Source organism: Heterocephalus glaber, unplaced genomic scaffold, assembly GCF_053883595.1.
Source record: "Heterocephalus glaber isolate CG9 unplaced genomic scaffold, H.glaber_assembly_v1.0 deba00001532, whole genome shotgun sequence".
In the NCBI taxonomy this organism is placed as follows: domain Eukaryota; kingdom Metazoa; phylum Chordata; class Mammalia; order Rodentia; family Bathyergidae; genus Heterocephalus; species Heterocephalus glaber.
Genome location: NW_028258330.1, coordinates 31,767,570 through 31,786,873, shown reverse-complemented (window position 1 = coordinate 31,786,873; position 19,304 = coordinate 31,767,570). Strand labels below are relative to the sequence as shown.

At 36.8% G+C, this 19,304-nt stretch overlaps 1 protein-coding gene across 1 annotated transcript in view; it reads right to left on the bottom strand.

Moving 5' to 3' along the window:
* Positions 1-19,304, bottom strand: part of Top1 (DNA topoisomerase I) — an 88,714-nt gene that overhangs the window by 14,531 nt on the left and 54,879 nt on the right. Inside the window, exons 9-14 of the mRNA XM_004874029.4 lie at positions 19,196-19,302; positions 11,676-11,791; positions 7,074-7,195; positions 6,024-6,146; positions 4,186-4,373; positions 3,762-3,906 (exon numbers count right to left, since the gene is read on the bottom strand). Coding sequence (XP_004874086.2) covers positions 3,762-3,906; positions 4,186-4,373; positions 6,024-6,146; positions 7,074-7,195; positions 11,676-11,791; positions 19,196-19,302 — 801 coding nt within the window. The remainder of the gene's footprint in view (positions 1-3,761; positions 3,907-4,185; positions 4,374-6,023; positions 6,147-7,073; positions 7,196-11,675; positions 11,792-19,195; positions 19,303-19,304) is intronic.

Below are 19,304 nucleotides of genomic sequence, written 5' to 3'. Positions count from 1 at the left end.
TGAAAATTTTCACTTAATATTTTCAGAGCATGGTTGACCATAGGTGACTGAAATGGTGGCAAACTAACTGCAGAAAAGGGAAGACTACAGTATGTTTTATTTTCTTTCTGTAATAAAATGAAAATCAGAGTTTTGTAATGATATTTAATCCTCAGGTGGCTACCTTTAAAAAGCTGTAGGCACATAATATTTTTAAAATCTAACAGAAGTTCTTAATAGGAAAAGGGGCAGATGTGTATATCTGATACTGAGAATGTCTTAGTAAGGATAAATATAATGTTGTTCCTCAGGTTTGCTGTACTTCATTTAAAAGAAAAATCATGATAATAAATTCTACTCAAAGTGAAGGCTAGTTTAGAGAATCTTACTTTTACGCTCTTTTGTATGCTCCTAGCTTATCTGGGATCTGGGTTTCCTTGGCTAAAATTATAGATTCCAGAAGGCAGTGTTTTTCCTAATGCTTTTTTAGATTCTATGGGCATTGAGGTACAAGGTGGGAGAGAAAACAGAAACACACATCCAGTGCCTATATAATATATACCATGGGAGGAAAAGTAGAACAACTAGGATGAGCATGTACAAAAAAATATGAATGTGTTCAGCACCTATAGTGCATGTTACTGTAGCTCTCAAACACATACCAAAAAATGGTAAAGATATGTTCTTTATTGGGAAAAAGATAGACTATGAGTTAGGATGAAAATAAATATTCAGATGGGGAAAGCTAAGTATTTGCCACTGCTGATGTTCACTAAAGAAACATTAAAGAGGATATTTCAATAAGAAAAGAATACCCAAAAGGTATGAGATATACTAAACACTGATTTCATAAAAATTAATGAAATATGTGACTGTAACAACTGTTGAGTGGGGAGGGGGCTGGATTTTATGGATGGTTGTGTTTAAAATAAAAAGTAAAACTTGGGGGCCAGGGATTTAGCTCAGTGGTTCTGCCACTTGCCTTGCAAGCACAAGGACCCGAGTTCGATCTCTGGTACCAAAATTAAATATAAATAAATAAATAAATAAATAAATAAATAAATAAATAAATAAATAAAATTTTCAAAAAAGTAAAACTTGGGCAAAAGAAATACAAAGTGTAAGAACTGGAAATGAAAAATTAAAACTTTTTATTTATGAGTAATTTAACCGTTTACACAGAATCCCAAAAGTACTCACTTTTAGAGCTAATAAAAATTCAGCAACCCTGATCAACTTTTGCAACAGTGAAAAGTTAAGTGCATTACTACTCTGGTGGTAAGCAACAGAAATGTAACAGAAAAAACACTCATGCACATTAACAATAAAAACGGGGGTGGGGTGGGGGGGAGCTCACTGTGGGAGGCCGAAGCAGGATGACTGCAAGTTAGAACTTCGTCTGGTTAACTTCGTAAGACCCTATTTCAAAATAAAATAAACAAAAAAGGGGCTGGGGATGTAGTTCTGCGTAAAGGTCCTGGATTCAACGCCTAGTAGCGGGGGGGGGGGGGGTCTCTAAAAATAATTTTTAAAAATGTATACAACCTCTGTTAAAAAACAAAATCACATTTGGAGGATACAGCCAATGGAGAAGTATAAGATGTTCATGGATTGAAGACTCAGTACCACTTTCAGTATCTTTTTCCTATTAATCTAAATTTAATTCAATTTTTATATAAACATTCCAACAGTTTTCATTTGAATCTGATAAATTTAACTTAAAATTAATGAAGGCCAGAGGTATAGCTTAGCAGTTTGAGCATCTGCCTAGCATGGCTAGGCCCTATGTTTGACTTCAATACCCTCCCCCACAAAAACATAAATAAGTAAACAAAATTAATATGAAACAGCAGAGAGTCAAACACAGAGATGACAATTTTGAACAATGAGATGAAAGACACTGGTCCTACTCAAAAGTGAAAAGACTTTATACAGCTACAGTAGTTAACATAGTGAGACAAATTAAACAGAGAACCCAGAAATGCCTGACAAATATACGAATCTGATGCATGACAAGGGATAATATAATTAAATAGTTGTAGGGTAACTGGTTATTAATTTATAAAAATATATTAAATCACAACTTTATATCACACACACAAAATATATTCTAGTGGATCAAAGACTCAAATATAAAAGACCAAATTTTAGAAATGTTAGCAAGGATATGGAAAAGGAAAAAGAAAAGGTTTTATACACATTGTTGTTGGAAGTATTTCAGAACGATTTAGAAATATCAAGTAAAGAATCAAGAAGGGATTATTTTTACCCAAATACACAAGGAAAACATTTAATTCCAGCATTGTTTTTATCAAAGAGAGACTGCAGAGGGAGGGGGATTTAGCTCAGTGGTTTTGCCGCCTGCTGCGCAAGCGGAAGGACCCAAGTTTGATTTCTGGTACCACCAAAAAAAAAAAGAGTGCAAAGAGAGACTGCAGAGTAACCCTAAATGTCTCTTGACAAGAGGCGAGGCACATTTTTAAAAAGTGCATGACAAGGGGGCGGGAATTTAGCTCAGTGGCATAGCGCTTGCCTCGCAAGTGCAAGGTCTCGAGTTCAATCCCCAGTACCGCCAAAAAAAATAAATAAATTTCACAACCAAAGCTGACTGAAACGGACAAGCTGTACAATAATACTAATAACATATATAATTTAACCTTAAATTTTGTAAAACATTACTATTTAGGCACATAAATATTCTCGAGGAAAATAAATCAGGGGCTGTATTACCCTGCACTGAGCTACGTTAAACACATTCCTTATAAGACAAAAAAGAATAAACAAATGGACAGGAGGAAAAGAAAAAAGTAATGATACATAAGACACCCCCCTCCCCAAATTCTCCTAGTTAGAAGGGTTTACAAATAAATTTCAAAAGGCACAAAGAAAATGGCTCAGGAAAACTGCCAAAACTACAATAATCAGCACATGAATTTACTTCAGGTAACAGAATGATCTATACACAGTTCTAGGCTTTCACATTTCAACAAATGTTAAGTCCCTATAAACCAAGATCAGGATCTTTAGTCTCAAGTGTCCTGAATGTAAAACAGTCACAGGCTATATAGAACTAATTCCTTGGCTGTGTTTTTGTTAAGTTTAGCTCTTTTAGGTTGCTGTTCACATTCCCATAGTGTATTAGAGGAAAGAAGTTTGGGGGACTCTCCAAAGCAGGAGTTAGCTGGCTAACAAGAGTCCAAGACAGCTTCTCCTTTCAGTAATTATCAATTTTAAAAAATACACATAGGTATATAACAGTTCATGGTGTACTTTTGCTTACATCATCCCATTTACGTAAGAGACCTTAGGAAGCCAAAAGAGGTATGCGAGAGTTTACATTTTAAACTTTTTTTTCTGGATTCAGAGAAATTACATTTTTTTCTCTGAGCCAAGAAAGATGAAAAAGAGAAAGAGCTGCAGAAACCAGTATATGTTTACCGCACTATCACTTTTTGATCCCTGGACAGTAAGCAGGCACCATGAAGGCAGGAACTGCATTTGTCTTATTTACCAACATATTTCCTAGTACCACACATACACTGTACCTGGCACATATTGGGATCTCAGTAAATGTCTGTGAATTAATAAATGCATAATATTACAAAGTCAATCAAAAAACCCAATACATCTTAGGAAAGATACTTGATGTTAGCCATAAAAGTACCTGCCTTCTTTTAGTGGGGAGGATTTTTAATTTGTCAGATAGCAAGAATGTTACATTTCAACAAAAAAAAGATTATTGGCCCCACTACTGGCTGCAGCCCTTAGCTATATATCTTTACCTTAATTCTTGAACTGGGATTCAACATGATGTATTTAATGGAACCTTGGATATTCTCTGTCCAGGAGACCAGCCAAGTTACTTTGTTGTCATGCCTGACCTCTTTCCACTTATGTCCTGGAGGAGGAGAAGGTACCTTGGCATCTCTGTGGAAATAACCAAATGGGAGGGCAGGGAAACAAAGGAGAAGTGAGAAATAATTTCAACTTCCTTGAGCCTGAGTAGACCCATCTGCTGAGAATGTATTTCCACATTTTCTCCTCACTAGTCAGCACTACAAAAACACATGGAGACCTGTCCATGGAAACACAATGCTGCTCCTAAACATCTCCATTCCAGACAGCCCACTCTAACTAGGGAGACAGCACCTGCATCCAGGAAGGAAGGAACACTCCTTGCACCCGCCTGGGAAGGGCTATACTCACTTGCTGCAGTTTATGATTATGTCCTCGGGCAGGATCCTCCGCTTCAACATGCCCATCTTGGGGTGGTTGCCCCGGCCACGGAATAGCCCCGGGGGCTCTATCTTGAAGTTAGCAATCCTCTCTCTGTGGTTATCCATAATACAGAAGCCATACTCTTTCAGTAATTTTTCATTTTCCTCTTTGATTTTCTGGAATACAGCAAGGAAGTACTCGAAATAGATTGAAACTGCTGTTCTCTACTTACCTATTTTTATCTCTTGTGGGAGAACAGGTCAAGGTGAAGACTAACAATCACCACAAAATGAATTCAAAGAAAAAGAACCTCTAGAAGATTTTTCAAACTTACATACACTAAAATCCCCCAAAAGATCTATCTAGAAGAAATGACTCCAGCTCCAGACTCAAAATGGATTTTCATTTATTAAAGGATGTTTCCTTATGAATGTTATCTGGATATTTCTAAACATAACTTTAAAACTTCACACCATTTCTGTGAGTAGTGTAAAACTGAGTTGGAGAGCAGTTTCTGAAAGAGAACAGCTCTAGAGCATTTGACTGAATAGCATTTCACATGAGTTTTTCAGCCCAGACAAAGCTGTCTTGCATTCTTTCCTAGGTACATGGATATACACACTTCATACTTATGATCTTTGCTATACCGAGAAAGAGGGTGGGAGATCTTTTCAGCATCCTCATCCTGTCACCTCTTCTCCATCTGACATGCTGATCTAATGACCAAGTCTTGCTCCCTTGTGGATGAAAACAACTCAGAACTTCCTGGCCACTGGTGCCTCTGACAGGGGCTCTATCAAAATAATGTTTATAAGTGCTTCTATTTCTGGATTACTATTCTAAGAACAAAGCTCTAAAGCAGTCTTTAAGTTTAAAGGCATACCTGAAGTAAATAATACACTAAATTTCATTTATGTGGAAAAACAAGGGATAAGAGTAACCTGAGACTGAAAAGTCTGATACAGTTATGATAACTTAGTTAAAAGTCTGGCCTAAAGCAAATATTAAATGACCTACATTATGTAAGCACAGAAGTTTTTTGGGCAGGTGTGGTGCCACATGCCTGTACCTGCAGCACTGGGGAGGCTGAGGCAGGAAGGTCACAAGGCCAGTCTGGACCACATGGCGAAGCCTTGTCTCAAAAAACCTAAGAAGTTCTTTAAAGTACTGAGACTACAAGGCATTAAATAAATTCTAGCCTGGATTCTTCTAAATCAGGGGATAGACAACTTTTTAACTATAATTTATTAGGATTGAAGGCCATTTAGTCTGTTTTAACTACTCCTATCTGCCACTGCTGCATAAAAGCAGACACAATGAATATGTTTGTGTTCGAATTAAAATTATTTATAAAAACAGGCAGCCTGTGAATAAAACATATGAGCTTATTAACCAATGAGGATGGCCAAGAGTGGGAGAAGGAGATGGGTAAGTGTGGCTAGATTCCAGGGTAAAAAAGATTCAAAGAATAGGGAGGTCACGACCAGTGCAATTTCATCCATCTTAAATTCTTAGTATTCAGTAGCCACTGTGGAACAGGTCTGCCCATCCTTAAATACTGTTAGTGGAATTACTAACTGGCTTTTAGGTCAGTGAAACACCAGGGTTCTCACAGTGAGCTACTGAACAAAGAAAGTACTTATTCACAATTTTAAGTCTAAGAAAAACCCTTCAGAAATCTAGACTTTATTAGTCAGCAAATCCTAAATCTTTAATATAGAACATGTAAAATTACTGAAGTCAATGTTGTGTCATAAGCACCAAGAACATTAAATGAATAATCACTATTCTGTAATTCTCTAGATGTTTAACAAATCCTGTAGTACCAATTTTTCTTCCTTGCTCATCTGTTTCCGAGCTTCCGACTGGGCTTTGAAATACTGGCTCATCTGAGTAAAATCACATTTGCTTAGGTTGGTGATAGTACTCTTCTCTTCATTAGTCATTTCCTAGTCAAAAGAAAAGGAGAGACAAAAGAAGACTATAAACACACTAACAAGTCCCTCAGGTTTCTTTGCAATTATAGCAAAGCATTGTTTTTATCAATCAAAGGTGTGTGGTGGAGAGGTAAATCTAAATTTAGTGATTTTGTTCTTTAATAAAATATATATTTAACATAAAAATGTTTTAAATGACTTATCACTGACAAAAATCACTCTTACATAGTCTCTTGGGCTCCTTGGCAAATTGCCACAAATCCCCAGGGATATGAATACCAATTTGAGAAACTTGAATATATACCAAATATTTAAGTAACAATATTTTATAAATTCATTACCTCTGCTCCACACACTTACTAAATCTGATTTTCAGAGGTAGCTCAGGAGGTAAATTTTAGTTTAGCCTAGATCCATATTATTCAAATTGACAATGAGATTCTTAAAAACTCACCTAGGCATATATAGCATATGTGATCTCACAAGCAGAAATTATGTAAAGCAAATGAGCAAGAACCAAGACAGAATGGTATGTCAGATTAACATCTCTCATTACAACACCAGACAGAAGGCAGTCCTACAGAGACAACTTTCGTTTGTTCAACGAGAGTTGAGGTTCTGTTAGGCTTAATCTGATGAACCTCTTCCTAGTCTTATAATAGCTGAGAGGAAAGAAATACAAGCATTCTTTTTGGATAGAAACTTCATATAATATAGTAGCTCTTTTATTCCAAACTGGGAACTCAGATCCCTGCCCATGCTAGCTAAGCACTTAACCACTGAGCTACATCCTTAGCTCTTAAACAACTTTTAATATAATAAAATTCATAAAAAGTACATTTTACATCAGAGATTTTGGTTGTAAAATTATTGTTTATATCTGGTATTTGATCAACATATTTGCAAGCTATTAGGATATTAATATATGAGCCACAATACCTTTCTCCAATCTTTAAAGAAATTTTTCCTAAATATTTCCTTAGTAGTATATTCATGGTCAAGCATTTTTGCAAAGAATGTAGCTATTTCTTCTGCTTTAGAGCTCAGCTTCATGACTTTACCTAGAGGAGAAAGTGGTTCAAAAAAGTAAGATGTAGTACTGATGTTCTAAGTATAAATACTGAGTGCCAGAGTCCTCTTTAATAATGGGTTACCTTCCCAAGGTATACAAAGTCTGGTGACACACAGTTATAACAACAACAACAACAACAACAACAAAAACAACATACTGATTTATATCTACTTGAATAAATTCTCCTTCTCTTCAGCAGATATTTACCTGGGTCATTCTTTGGAGACTATGCCAGTTAATTGTTCCCAGGTGCCTGCTCAGGTCAGGGATGACCTGGGGAAGGCCCAGCCACTCTTCCTTTTCCTTTCAGCAGGCGGGGTCCTTTATACCTCTTCAATGGTTTTTAAAAATCAAATCCTCAGAGGGACTCCTGCCACTGCTAAGCTAAGCAGCTTCTGTTCAAGAAGGGGAGGAAGGGATAGGGCAGGGAGCGGAAGAAAGGAATTGTGGGGTAAAGAAATAGGCATCTTTTTTCTTCAAAGTTAGGTGGGTGGAATATGAAATAAAAAAAAAATCCACAGCAGGGAAGCCCAGATTTCACATATGAAAAGCCTAAGACCTTCCTACACATCAGTGTGGTCTGCAGGCAAAAGCATCAGAACCACAAGGGAACGAGTCAGAAATACAGCATCATGGGCCCAGCTCTGAACCTAATGAATCATACATAAACTGTACACTAGCTAGAAACACGTGGCTCTGATATATAGGTAGTATAGTACTGCCTCTGAGGATAACAGGATTCATCCACCAAGATGGCTGGGGTTCCTGGCAGCATGCAAGTGTTTCTCTGAAAGCAGCTCTAAAGGAGCCCTGATACTTCACAACAAAAGCTGCTAACTTGTAAAGAAAATCTGGATGGGGCCTTATGTACCTTAATTAATTAAAAGAGTAAAAGGCAAGTATAGTACTTGGTAGTTTAATCTACTTTCCAGAGAATACTTACTTTAAGCATATTCTTATGGTCAATTTCCATTTTCTTCCTTTGAAAATCCTACTTTACACCATGAACTAGAACCAAGCCATGCCATAATGGTATCTGACTATATTTTAAATGAGGTGAAATATAATTCTACTGCCTATTACATAGGTTTTATTCAACAAAAGAATTCATTCATTATAGAAACCTAAAATTTAACCAGAAATGCATTTATTACAAAACTCATAAGTCATTTCATCTCATGATAGTAGGAAAGTTATCATCCCTAACAAGAAATGTAAGGAATTATCCAACAAAATTGAAACCTCAAATAAAACCAGCTTGGAAGTCATAATTAAAAAGGTCAACAGGTGGCGCAGATTCCCTTTCTCAACTGCCCTCAAGCTTCTGGTTTGGAAGAAAAACACTTGGGGAAGAAACGCTAGTTTTAGAGGCTTCCAGGTCTTTTCTAGAACTCCCCTCACTCAGGCTTGAACCAGAGTTGCCAGTAAAAACTGTAACATGCTTCCAAATATAAAGGAAAATGAACTGTAATAAATGGCAAGAAAATGTAACTATTCTCCAGCACGCTTGGTATAAACCAGGTATTAATAGTGTTTGAAAGAAAAAAAAATTGAGACTTTTTGGACTAAAAATTCCAATACTGAATTCTTTCTCAAAGGAAGCAATTGTGATTCACCTTTTTCTAAATGAGCTACAAAAAAAATGAAATAGTTCCCTGCAGCAGGATGGGGGGAGGATGACGACTTGAAAGTTCCTGGCAATGGTAGTACTTTGTGGAAAAGGCAGAGCTCCAGGAAAAGGAAACTGCTGAGTCAGAGCTGAAACTGAAAGTCCTTAGCAGAGGCAGCAATTCAGTTTCAGCAAGCCCCCACCTCTCTGGCAGGTTTGAAAGGAAATCTGAGACTTCTCTCCAGAGAATGGGCAGCTCTTAAGACATTTATCAGTTTTGGACTATTAAGTCAAGTACTCCAGACTTCCTGCAGAGTGGGAGTCTGCAGTCAAAGAAACCCCAGAGGGAAGATCAAATGAGAAAATGCTATAGCCCTGGAGCTGGCGCTCCTATCATGGAGAACAAAGCAATAATGGTGTAATCAAACCATGGTGACTAGTGACCTGGTCCAGGCCTCAGCTTCCTATCTTGAAAAGAGAAGCCCCAAAACTAGGAGATCTGGCTTTCCCACCAATCATTTGGAATCACAAAGTGAGGCTTTTCCAGTTGAGCTTTGTAAAGCTCTTACTTAGCTCAAACTAGAGTTACAGAATACCTACACTTTCACAATGGCTTTTGGAGGAGGGATTTTGTCTTTAAGGAATCTCCAAGAATGACCCAATGTGAGAGCTGCAGGAACTCTGTTCTATGCTCTCTGGTTAACATGAGTCAAACTGCTTATCCATGTAAGGATTTCCCACTGATACTGTAAGGGTCTTGTTTTGTTGCAAACTCCCTAAGATCAGATATTAAGCCAGCAATACTATCAACTGCTGGGTCTTGGTGTCTGAACACAGGCACATTCAATACATACATCTTTTTAAAAAATAAATTCTGGCTTCCAAGTTTGATACTCTGGCTCACTGACAGACTAGCCCTTCAGTATGGGTTGCACATCCCTTATTCAAAATGTTTGGAACCAAAAGTGTTTAGGATTTGGAGTCTTTTTCCCCCAGATTTTTGTATATTTGTATATATACATGAGATCTAAATGATGGTACCCAAGTCTAAATATGAAATTCCTGTTTCACATAAACCTTATATACATAACATAAAGGTAATTTTACATAGCACTTTGAATAATTTTGGGCATGAAACAAAATTTCATTTGGTGTGGATATTAGTGCTCAAAAATTTTTAGATTTGCTGCATTCAGACTTTTTTTTTGGTACTGGGGATTGAACTCTGGACCCTGTGGGTGCGAGGCAGGTGGCAGAACCACTGAGCTAAGTCCCCGGCCCAGCATCCAGATTTTGAATCTGGGGTGCATGATCTATGTACTAGCCAGACCTGGAAGCATCTATGGCCATGATGCCACTGTGTACGGACAAAAAGATGCACCAGAGCTCTTGAGTGTTTGCCACTAATATACTGATAGTTTTCCTGCCCAGCATTTCTCAACATTTGGTCAGTAGACCACTTGGTTCAAAAGCACCCGGTCCCACATCACAACCAGAGTGCAGATCCACTCTGGTGAATCTTAAAAGCACAAAAAGGTTTGAGGAACAATGGTCTGGTCATTTCTGGATAACTCTTGGAATGAGGAAAATCAGATAAACATTACCATCTACAAACTACAATACCAAAAGAAAGCAGAACAAAGGCTACTCTCAAAATCCTTCAACCTAAAGACAGAAATACCAATGAGCTGTAACAGACAAGTTCAAGGGTTCTAAGAGACCCACACAGAGCATTTCTTCAAAGTCAACTCATCAGGCTTGACTATACTTAAGTCCCCAACTTACAAATGAGTTCTGTCCTGGGAGTATGTTCATAAATCAGATTTATTTGTAATCTGACAAAGAGAGTCTTATATAGTACACCTATGAAAGTTCACAACTCGAATTTTTGTTAAGTCAAGGACTTACTGTACCTATATCTTCATTTTTTTTTTTTTTTGGTACCAGGGATCAAACTCGGGACCCTGTGCTTGTATGGTAGGTAGCGGCAACACTGAGCTAAATCCCGGGCCCATACTGTACCTATATCAAAGGCAGAGAGTTGCACTGTGTAGTGACAGATTCTACCTATTCTAACTAGATGTTGATGGCAGACTAATTTTCCGCCAAATATTAGTACTATTTCTATTGATACGCAGCTTGTATTGCATTATCGTAACTAAAATAAAATACTACCATTCAAGTGAGGCTTTTATAACAACTCCACTACACAGAATAGTTCCCTAAATATGAAGTTCAGGTAAGAAATTTTAGCTATGGGCCATGGGTCAGGACCCATTGTTATGGTTTGTGTATCTAGACATCCCTTGGAAGCCTTATGTGCTCAGAGGTGGGGTTTTGGGGAGGTGAGCAGGTTGTGAGGGTGTGATACTCATCAGTAGATTAGGTCCACTGGTGAGTTTATAGCTAAACATTATGTTGGGAGGTGAAGCCTGGCTGCAGGAGGTGTGTCACTGGAGGAACTGCCTGAAATGATGTATTTCCCTCCCCCAACTCCTCCTTTCATTCTCTCTCCTTCCTACCAGACACTGCATGAGCAGCTCTCCTCCACCATTCACCTCTGCCATGCTGTACTGCCTTGGAGCCAGCTGACAATGGACTGTAACATAGGCAAAAATAAACCTCTCCTCCCTTTGTCTCAGCTATCAGCTATTTTGTCCCAGCAATGAGGGAAGTAACTATGACAGTAAAGGAGATGAATCTTTTTTGGATTATGTACATAAGACATTACCAATCCTTTTCTCATGATACTTTTTCAGTAGCAAATGGGCCTTTAAGAGTTAAGAATTCTTCCTCATTTTCTATCCTTAAATAGAAGCAGACTGTTTTCATGGAATCAGATAACCTTGGAACAACTCACCATCATAGTAAAACTTGACACTGTCTGGAAGAGGCTCATATGGCGGAGCAAATACAGGACCTTTATGTTCTAGGAATTTCCACTTGATGCCTTCAGGATACCGTTCTTCTTCCCACCTTTCAAAGACAAGACACAACCTCATTTAGTGATCATCTTGCCTAATATAGAGATCACCACTTGTTAAATGCCAAAATAATTATCTGCTCAATTGACTGGTACTTCCTCAAGGCTTAGATCAAAATAAGTAGTCTTTCATTTTGAAAAAGCCAGCAGTCACAAGGTTAGATATAAAATAGTCATGTGAATGGGGGAAAAAAATCCACTTTAACAGTTCAGTTCAAAGATATTGGGTAGTAAAGATCATCATTCAAGGAGCTTAGCAAAAAGTGAAGGTATAGGGCCGGGGATGTAGCTCAGTGGTGCTGCGCCTGCCTGGCAAGCACAAGGTGCTAAGTTTGATCCCTGACACAGAAAACAAAACAAAACAAAAAAACACACACAAAAAAAACAAAAGTGAAGGATATAGAAATGGAAAGTTTTACCACAATGCTGAAATTGTATATCACAATAGTATACATGACAGAGGTATTATTTATGCTGTTGATATGTAGGAAAAGACCTGAGAGTGGAGGTCCCAGGAAAGTACAAGGGAAAACAACCCTATAAAAAGTGCATAATGTAACAAAAAACAAACAAAAGAAACCCCACTCCCCCCAAAAACAGGGAATAATGATTCAACTGGGGCACACTAGGTTTAAGATATGTACAGGTTATCCAGAACTATCTAGGAAACATTGACAAATGAAATCTAAAGCTCAGCTCTGGAAAAACTTTTTTAAAATTTTTTATTTAAAAAATGATCAAACATACAAAGAACAATCAATAATATAATGAACCCACCACCTATACACAAACGATTGCTAATATTTTGCTAAATTTTACATTTGGGCTGAATCATCTCAAAGTTAATTGAAGATGTGATACTTCATAAAATATTTCAGCCAAGTTTCTCTACATATTCTCCCATATAGCTTTAATACTATTATATCTAACAAAATGGGTAATTTCCCAGTATCATTCTAATATTCAGTTTGATCAGAAATTTCCCAGTGACCAGTGATATTCAAAATGACCACACTCTAATTTGAAATTATATATTGCAACACATGAACAGGTCTCCAGTCCTTTTTTCCTGTGGAATGGCAGACCTTCTCACCACCTTCATATTTTTTAAAAAAGAATTATCAGATTTATCTTATATATATAAAATATCTAGGACTTAACAGATTTTTTTATTCAATATTTTAACTTAAAATATCAAGCCCTAAAATTCTATGCAATCTTTTTGAAGGCAAGTTACTTCTATTTATTCCTAGTCCAACATTTTAAACATCAAATAAAAATTACATGTATGCTATAACAAGAGTACTATGAAACCAAAGTCTATATATGCCTGTAGTCTCAGGTACCTGGGACGGGGAGGCAGAGCACTGAGTACTGCTTGAGTCCAAGAGTTCAAAGACAGCCTGGACAACATAATGTGACCCCACTTCTTCCAAAGCAAAATAGGAGGCTGAGACAGAAGAATCACAAGTTCAAGGCCAGTCTGACTTAGTGAGACCCTGTCTCAAAACAAAAAATCCTCAAAAAGGGTTGGGGATGTACGTGGCTCAGTGGTACAGAACTTGCCTAACATATATACATGGCCCTGGGTTCAACCTCCAGTAAGCAGGGGGAGGGATACAACTATAACCCAATGTTAAAAAACAAACAAAATTAAAAAAAAAATAGGTAAAGAACCTGAATAACACTTCTCTAAGAGGATTTACAAATGAACAATAACCTGAAAAACTGCTCAACACCATTAATCATTAGGGAAATGAGAATCAAAACCACAATGAGATAGCACTCATCACTGGAACCTTGCACACTCTGGCAGGAGCAGTACAGTCATGGAAAGCAGTAAGGCAGTTTCTCAAAAAGTTAAACACAGAATTACCACATAACCATAGCAATTCCAACCCTACAAAACAACCCTCAAAAAACTGAAGCCAGGTATTCAAATATTTGCAGCACTACCTGTAAGTCAAGAGAGAAACAACCTTAAGATAAACAAAATGTAGTATAGACATATAATGGAATATTAACCATAAGAAGGACACAAATTCTGACACATGCTACAACATGGATGAACCTTGAGAACACTTTGTTAAGTGAATTCAGCCAATCTAAAATGGACAAATACTGTATGATTCCACTTTTATGAGGTACGCAGAATAGGCAAGTTCATAAAGACACAAAGTAGAATGGTAGTAAGGGATGGGACATGAGGGCAACTGGGAGTATTTAATGAATACAAAGTTTTAGTTTTACAAGGCAAAAGGAGTTCTGGAAATGGATTGGTGGTGGTCATGATTGCACAACAAAATGAATATATGAATATACTTAATGCTACTCAACTGTGTATTTAGGGTAATACAGATGGTAAATTTTATCTATCTTAAGTAGAGATTCAAATAATTCTTAAAAGTAAGTAATTTTTTTGTTTGTTTTCATTTTTTGGTTTTTTTGTTACTGGGGATCGAACTCAGGACCTTGTGCTTACAAGGCAGGTGGTGGAACTACTGAGCTAAATCCCTGGCCCCAAAGTAAGTAATTTTTTAAAAAATGTTTTATTAACATCTTAGACCTAGAAGGAACATTAAAGATCTTCTATAACCAACTTAGCACTTTACAGATAGCAGGTTGGCAAGATCCCCCTATTAGTCGCTGACAAAGTTAGGCCTAGGTGCAAGGAACCCACCCAGACCCAGAGTTTGCTAGTACTCTCCAAATGACAGAAAATATATCATGTATGCATGCATATACAGTAAGAGTACTTGCAAGGAACATATCGGTTGTTGTGATCACAGAAGAAAATTGATTCAGAATGCCATGTTTCTGCTAATCCCAAGACTTGGCTCCATTTTTCTCATTAACTCCAATGTTTCTAAATTAAGACTCCAACCTGTTTTTATAATACCTCCAGTTTCAAAAAGTTTATGCTGAAGACCTACAGTAATTTCTTTACCATTTAAACAAATCAGGAGATTCAATGAATCACTGAACACTAAGCCTCAGCTTAAACAGAAATATAGAACATACCCTCCAGTAAGCTGATGCTGTTGGACTGACAACCAGTACTTAGTAAGATCATACAATGTTGGCCTTTTATGCCACCTATTAGTGCTCACACTTCCCTCTCCCCTGCCAAAATTAAGAAAACCATGTACTAGATAACAAAATGCCTATGATGGCGTATTATAAACTCAAGTTAGGTATCAATTTTATAATGAAATTTGCTTGAAAAGGAGAAGGGAGAAAAATGTTGGAAAGGTGTAATAAATCATCATACCTCTGGAAATCAAATTCTCTTGAGTTAACAAGCACCTCACAGGACACTAAAATTCTTACAATTTTTTACCATTCTGAAATAAAGGTTATACACTACCTACAGCATTCTGAAAGCTAATTCCTCAAATTAAGGGCAGTTTCTGATTTGATGAGAGTATCGGTTATCCATAAGTCATTAGGTTTCCTACCATTATCTTAGATATTATGAGTCCTGGACTTTTAACAGTAATTCCTTACATTTTACTCCTAACTTCTTACCACATTTTCCCTTTGCTAAGACACCCAAAAATTCCATTTAGAATCATATCTAGTACCAGTAATGAACACCTTGGTTTCTAAGTCTACTTCTGAAGAATCATCTGCTTAGAATTAATTTTGGATTTAGGTTCCAGTACGCCAGCTGAGACACAAAAGGGTAGTTAATTCAACTGAAACCCTGTGTAGTGCTAAAATGGTTAACAGTTAAAAATAGGATCAGTTGGGTTAAAGAGATTTTCCTGGATGAATCTAAGTATAGTGCTACCATGTTCAACATAGTTTCAATGCAGAAATGTGATATAACAGCAGCATCAACAACAAAACATGTTGCCATCCCCACAACTACCAAAGACAAGAAAATGTGGATCATTAAGTTGTATTTTGGGGGGAGGTGGGATGGGTATGAACATATCTGCAGATTTTTTTTTTTGGTACCAGGGATCAAACTCAGGACCTTGCGCTTGCAAGGCAGGCACTGGAACCACTGAGCTAAATCCCCGGCCCTGCAGATTTTAATAAAGGTAAAAGAACTGCATATCTGCCAAGCTGTTAACGTTTAATGGGATAGCAAGAGGAATACTAAAAAATTAAAGTATTTACATTTAAGATTCCAAACTAGGTACTGGTGGAAAACATTCAGAACTTCAGAGTACAATGGGAAGCCTACAGTCACTGGTTAAGAAGCTATTCATTCCTATTCTGTATTTCTAAATACTTAGACATTTTACCTGTCATTAGGCATTGTGCCTGAGGGAATGCATAAAATTGAACAACCAGACTTGAAAAAAGCCATGTATTTAAAGCTGCAGAAAAGTAGTACTCAACTCAAATCAACCATCTTTAAAGACTAGCCAGTTCCCTTTTAAACCAAAACAAGAACAAAAACTAAAGCCATTTGAAAAAGCTCTATTTCATTTCCTTTAAATCCTTTTCCCTTCCTTCCCTCTGACCTCTATATCTCGTTCCCCTTCCCCTTTGAAAAAGATCTCCCCACTTCCTATTATCTAACCTGTATTTTGCTCTTTATATTGAGTTTTTCATATAAGAGAAACCATATATATTTAAGCTGTCTGATTTATTTCATGTAACATTATGTTCTCAGGGTGCATTCATTTACCTATAAATGCTTCAAAAGTATCCTTCTTTATGGCAAGAGCAGTATTTCATTGTGTAAAAATACCACATTTTCTTTATCCAATCATCTCTTGATAGGTATATAGGCGGTTTCCAAAATTTAGCTATTATCAATTGTGCTGCTACAAACACGGGTATGGGTGTTATCACTGTAATATGATGACTTTAACTCTTTCAGAAGATACCTAAACAGGGCATACCTGGGTCAAATGGAATTTCTATTTTTAGATTTTGAGGAATTTCCATACTGATCTCCATAGTGGTTGTACTAGTTTACATTCCTTCCAACAAGGCAGAAGGGTTCCTTTTTCCCCACAGCCTCACCAGCATTTATTAAATGGGATCAAGAGGTGGAAAGTACCAGGGAGGGGTGGGAGGGAAAAGGGACAAAGAATTAAGATATATTATGTTCATGTACAAACTCCCTATGATAAATGTAATCTTTGTATATTGCAAACATGTACTAACAAAATACATAATTAATGAAAATGAATAAATTAAGTCACAACAAATGTAGAAAAAATCCAAAGCCACGATCTCTCAGAATTGATGTGTGGCAACACTGATAATAATTTCAACTACAAAAAGCAAAAATTAGGTTACTAGACCCTTCAATGATGTCTTATTCTACATACGTAGGCTAGACCAAGAAGAATCTTGGGCCCAACAAGAATCAAAATTTCAAAAGAAGAGGGGAGACAGCAGGAAGCTCCTAATGATGAGGAAATCCAACAAACACTTACCAAGCATCACCACAGAATGAGATGCAACAGACTGATGAATTACTAACTTACCATTCTCAGGACTCCCAACAGTAACATCCAATTTACATAACCACTTTATTTTATTTAAAGAAAAAAAAGATTTTAAAGTCATAACCTTTTATACTCTATGAACTATGGGAGAGATCACTGAAAACTTGATTCGTTTCAAAACAATTAGCCCATCATGACTGTGTGGTCTATTTCTGTTCTGCTGCCACTAACCCCTCCCTGAGAACTGCTCTTTCTCCTTCCTAAGAAGTGCTGGGAACATCACTATCCTAAATGATAAAAGTCACAGATTAAATATATATACGAGTCTGGAAGCCACACACCAAACTATAAATAGAGACTGGAAAGAAAAATGGGAATGGAGAAGAGAGGTAATGGGGACCTTTTTTTTTTTTCTAACTCAGAAACATTTGCATCCTTTTGTTTCTTTTTTAACGTAAATACATATCATGTATTACTGGTGTAGTACACAATATGAAAAACAAGCATTAAAAATGTGTCAGGGGCCCGGGATTTAGCTTAGTGGTTTCGTCGCCTGCTGCACAAGCGCAAGTTCGATCCCCAGTACCAAAACAAAACAAAACAAAAAATGTGTTGCGCTGGGCATGATGAGACATGCCTATAATTCCAGCAGGAGGAGCACAAATCCAAGGTCAGCCTTAGGTAACTTAGCAAGACCCTGTCTCAATTTAACATTAAGGGGTGGGCATGTAGTTCTTTGGTAAAGCATTTGCTTAGCAAACACAATACTGGGTTCAATACTGAATATGGGGATAGGGAGGATGAGATGGCATATACATGTCTATTTCAAAATTCTTAAAGTAGAAAATAAAAGTTCTCTACCTGAACACACTTCACAAAAGTAACCTGTAATTGTCTCAAGTGTCAACTCGTTCCCACTGGCTTGGACCACCAGTGGTACATGCATGACTATCCCATTGGGTGGCTTGTACTACTTACTGGTGGTAGAAACTGACCTAATCACTTTTATTGGTCTTTCTCTAATAAAATTAATAAAAAGCTGCCTAATGGGTCAGTCACACAGGTACCACTGGTGGTTCAAGCCACCCAGCAGCAAGATACATGAATTATGGCCTTTGTTGTGAACATGTTGAACTGCCCTCCACAAAAACTACCTAAATATTCACTCCCAGAGAAAAGGAGGATGTCTGTTTCTCATATTCACAAGCACTTATTAATCATTCCCAATCTGAGAAGAATTAAACAAAAAGATGTGTCGCTTATTTTTCTTTCCATGTTTGATTTCTTGTGAGGTTGCAATACTTATTAACTATTTTTTAATGAACTGTTTATTTCATGACACAAAACTCTCCCATACAGAAAATTTCAATTTTGATGAATCAAATTTTAAAAGATCAAAAGATCTTTATTATTTCACAATTACATAAATATTCACCCAGGTTTTACTGTGCTAATTTCTGTTGCTGTTAACAAATAGGCAGTTTTTCCAACATGACTTACCTATCATTTTAAATGCATTTGCAATACCAATAATGAACTATACATTTCACAAAGTTAGAAGAAGGTACACTGAAAGTTCTTACCATAGACAAATGTTTAAGAAGACAAATATGTTTAACCTGACAACACAATGTAGTATAAGGTATCAAATATCACATGGCTCCACGGAAACAAAAGATTTTTATGTACAAGTTAAAAAATAATTTATTTGAATGGAACAAATAAATAAATAAATAAATGCATCTGTATTTTGTTCATATGCTAAATTTCCATCTATACATGGGCTACTTCTACAGTCTGTCCTGGATGATGAGTGGAACATAGTTTTGAGAATCAGTATGTTTAGAGACAAAAATTTCATTAGGATCTCAAAAACTTATTTCAGATATTATTCTAGAGATTCTTTAATTTTTCTCCAGATCTTTTGGTTAGCTTATGCAATGAAAGTGCTGACATTTTAACCCACTGCTGAGATGTTACCATTTCCACTTCTGTTCCTCTTCTTTCTTCGGCTTCTTTTTCTTGTTATCTGGCTCAGGAACTTTTTTATCTTTATCTTTATTCTTGGGTTTTTTCAATTTACCATCCT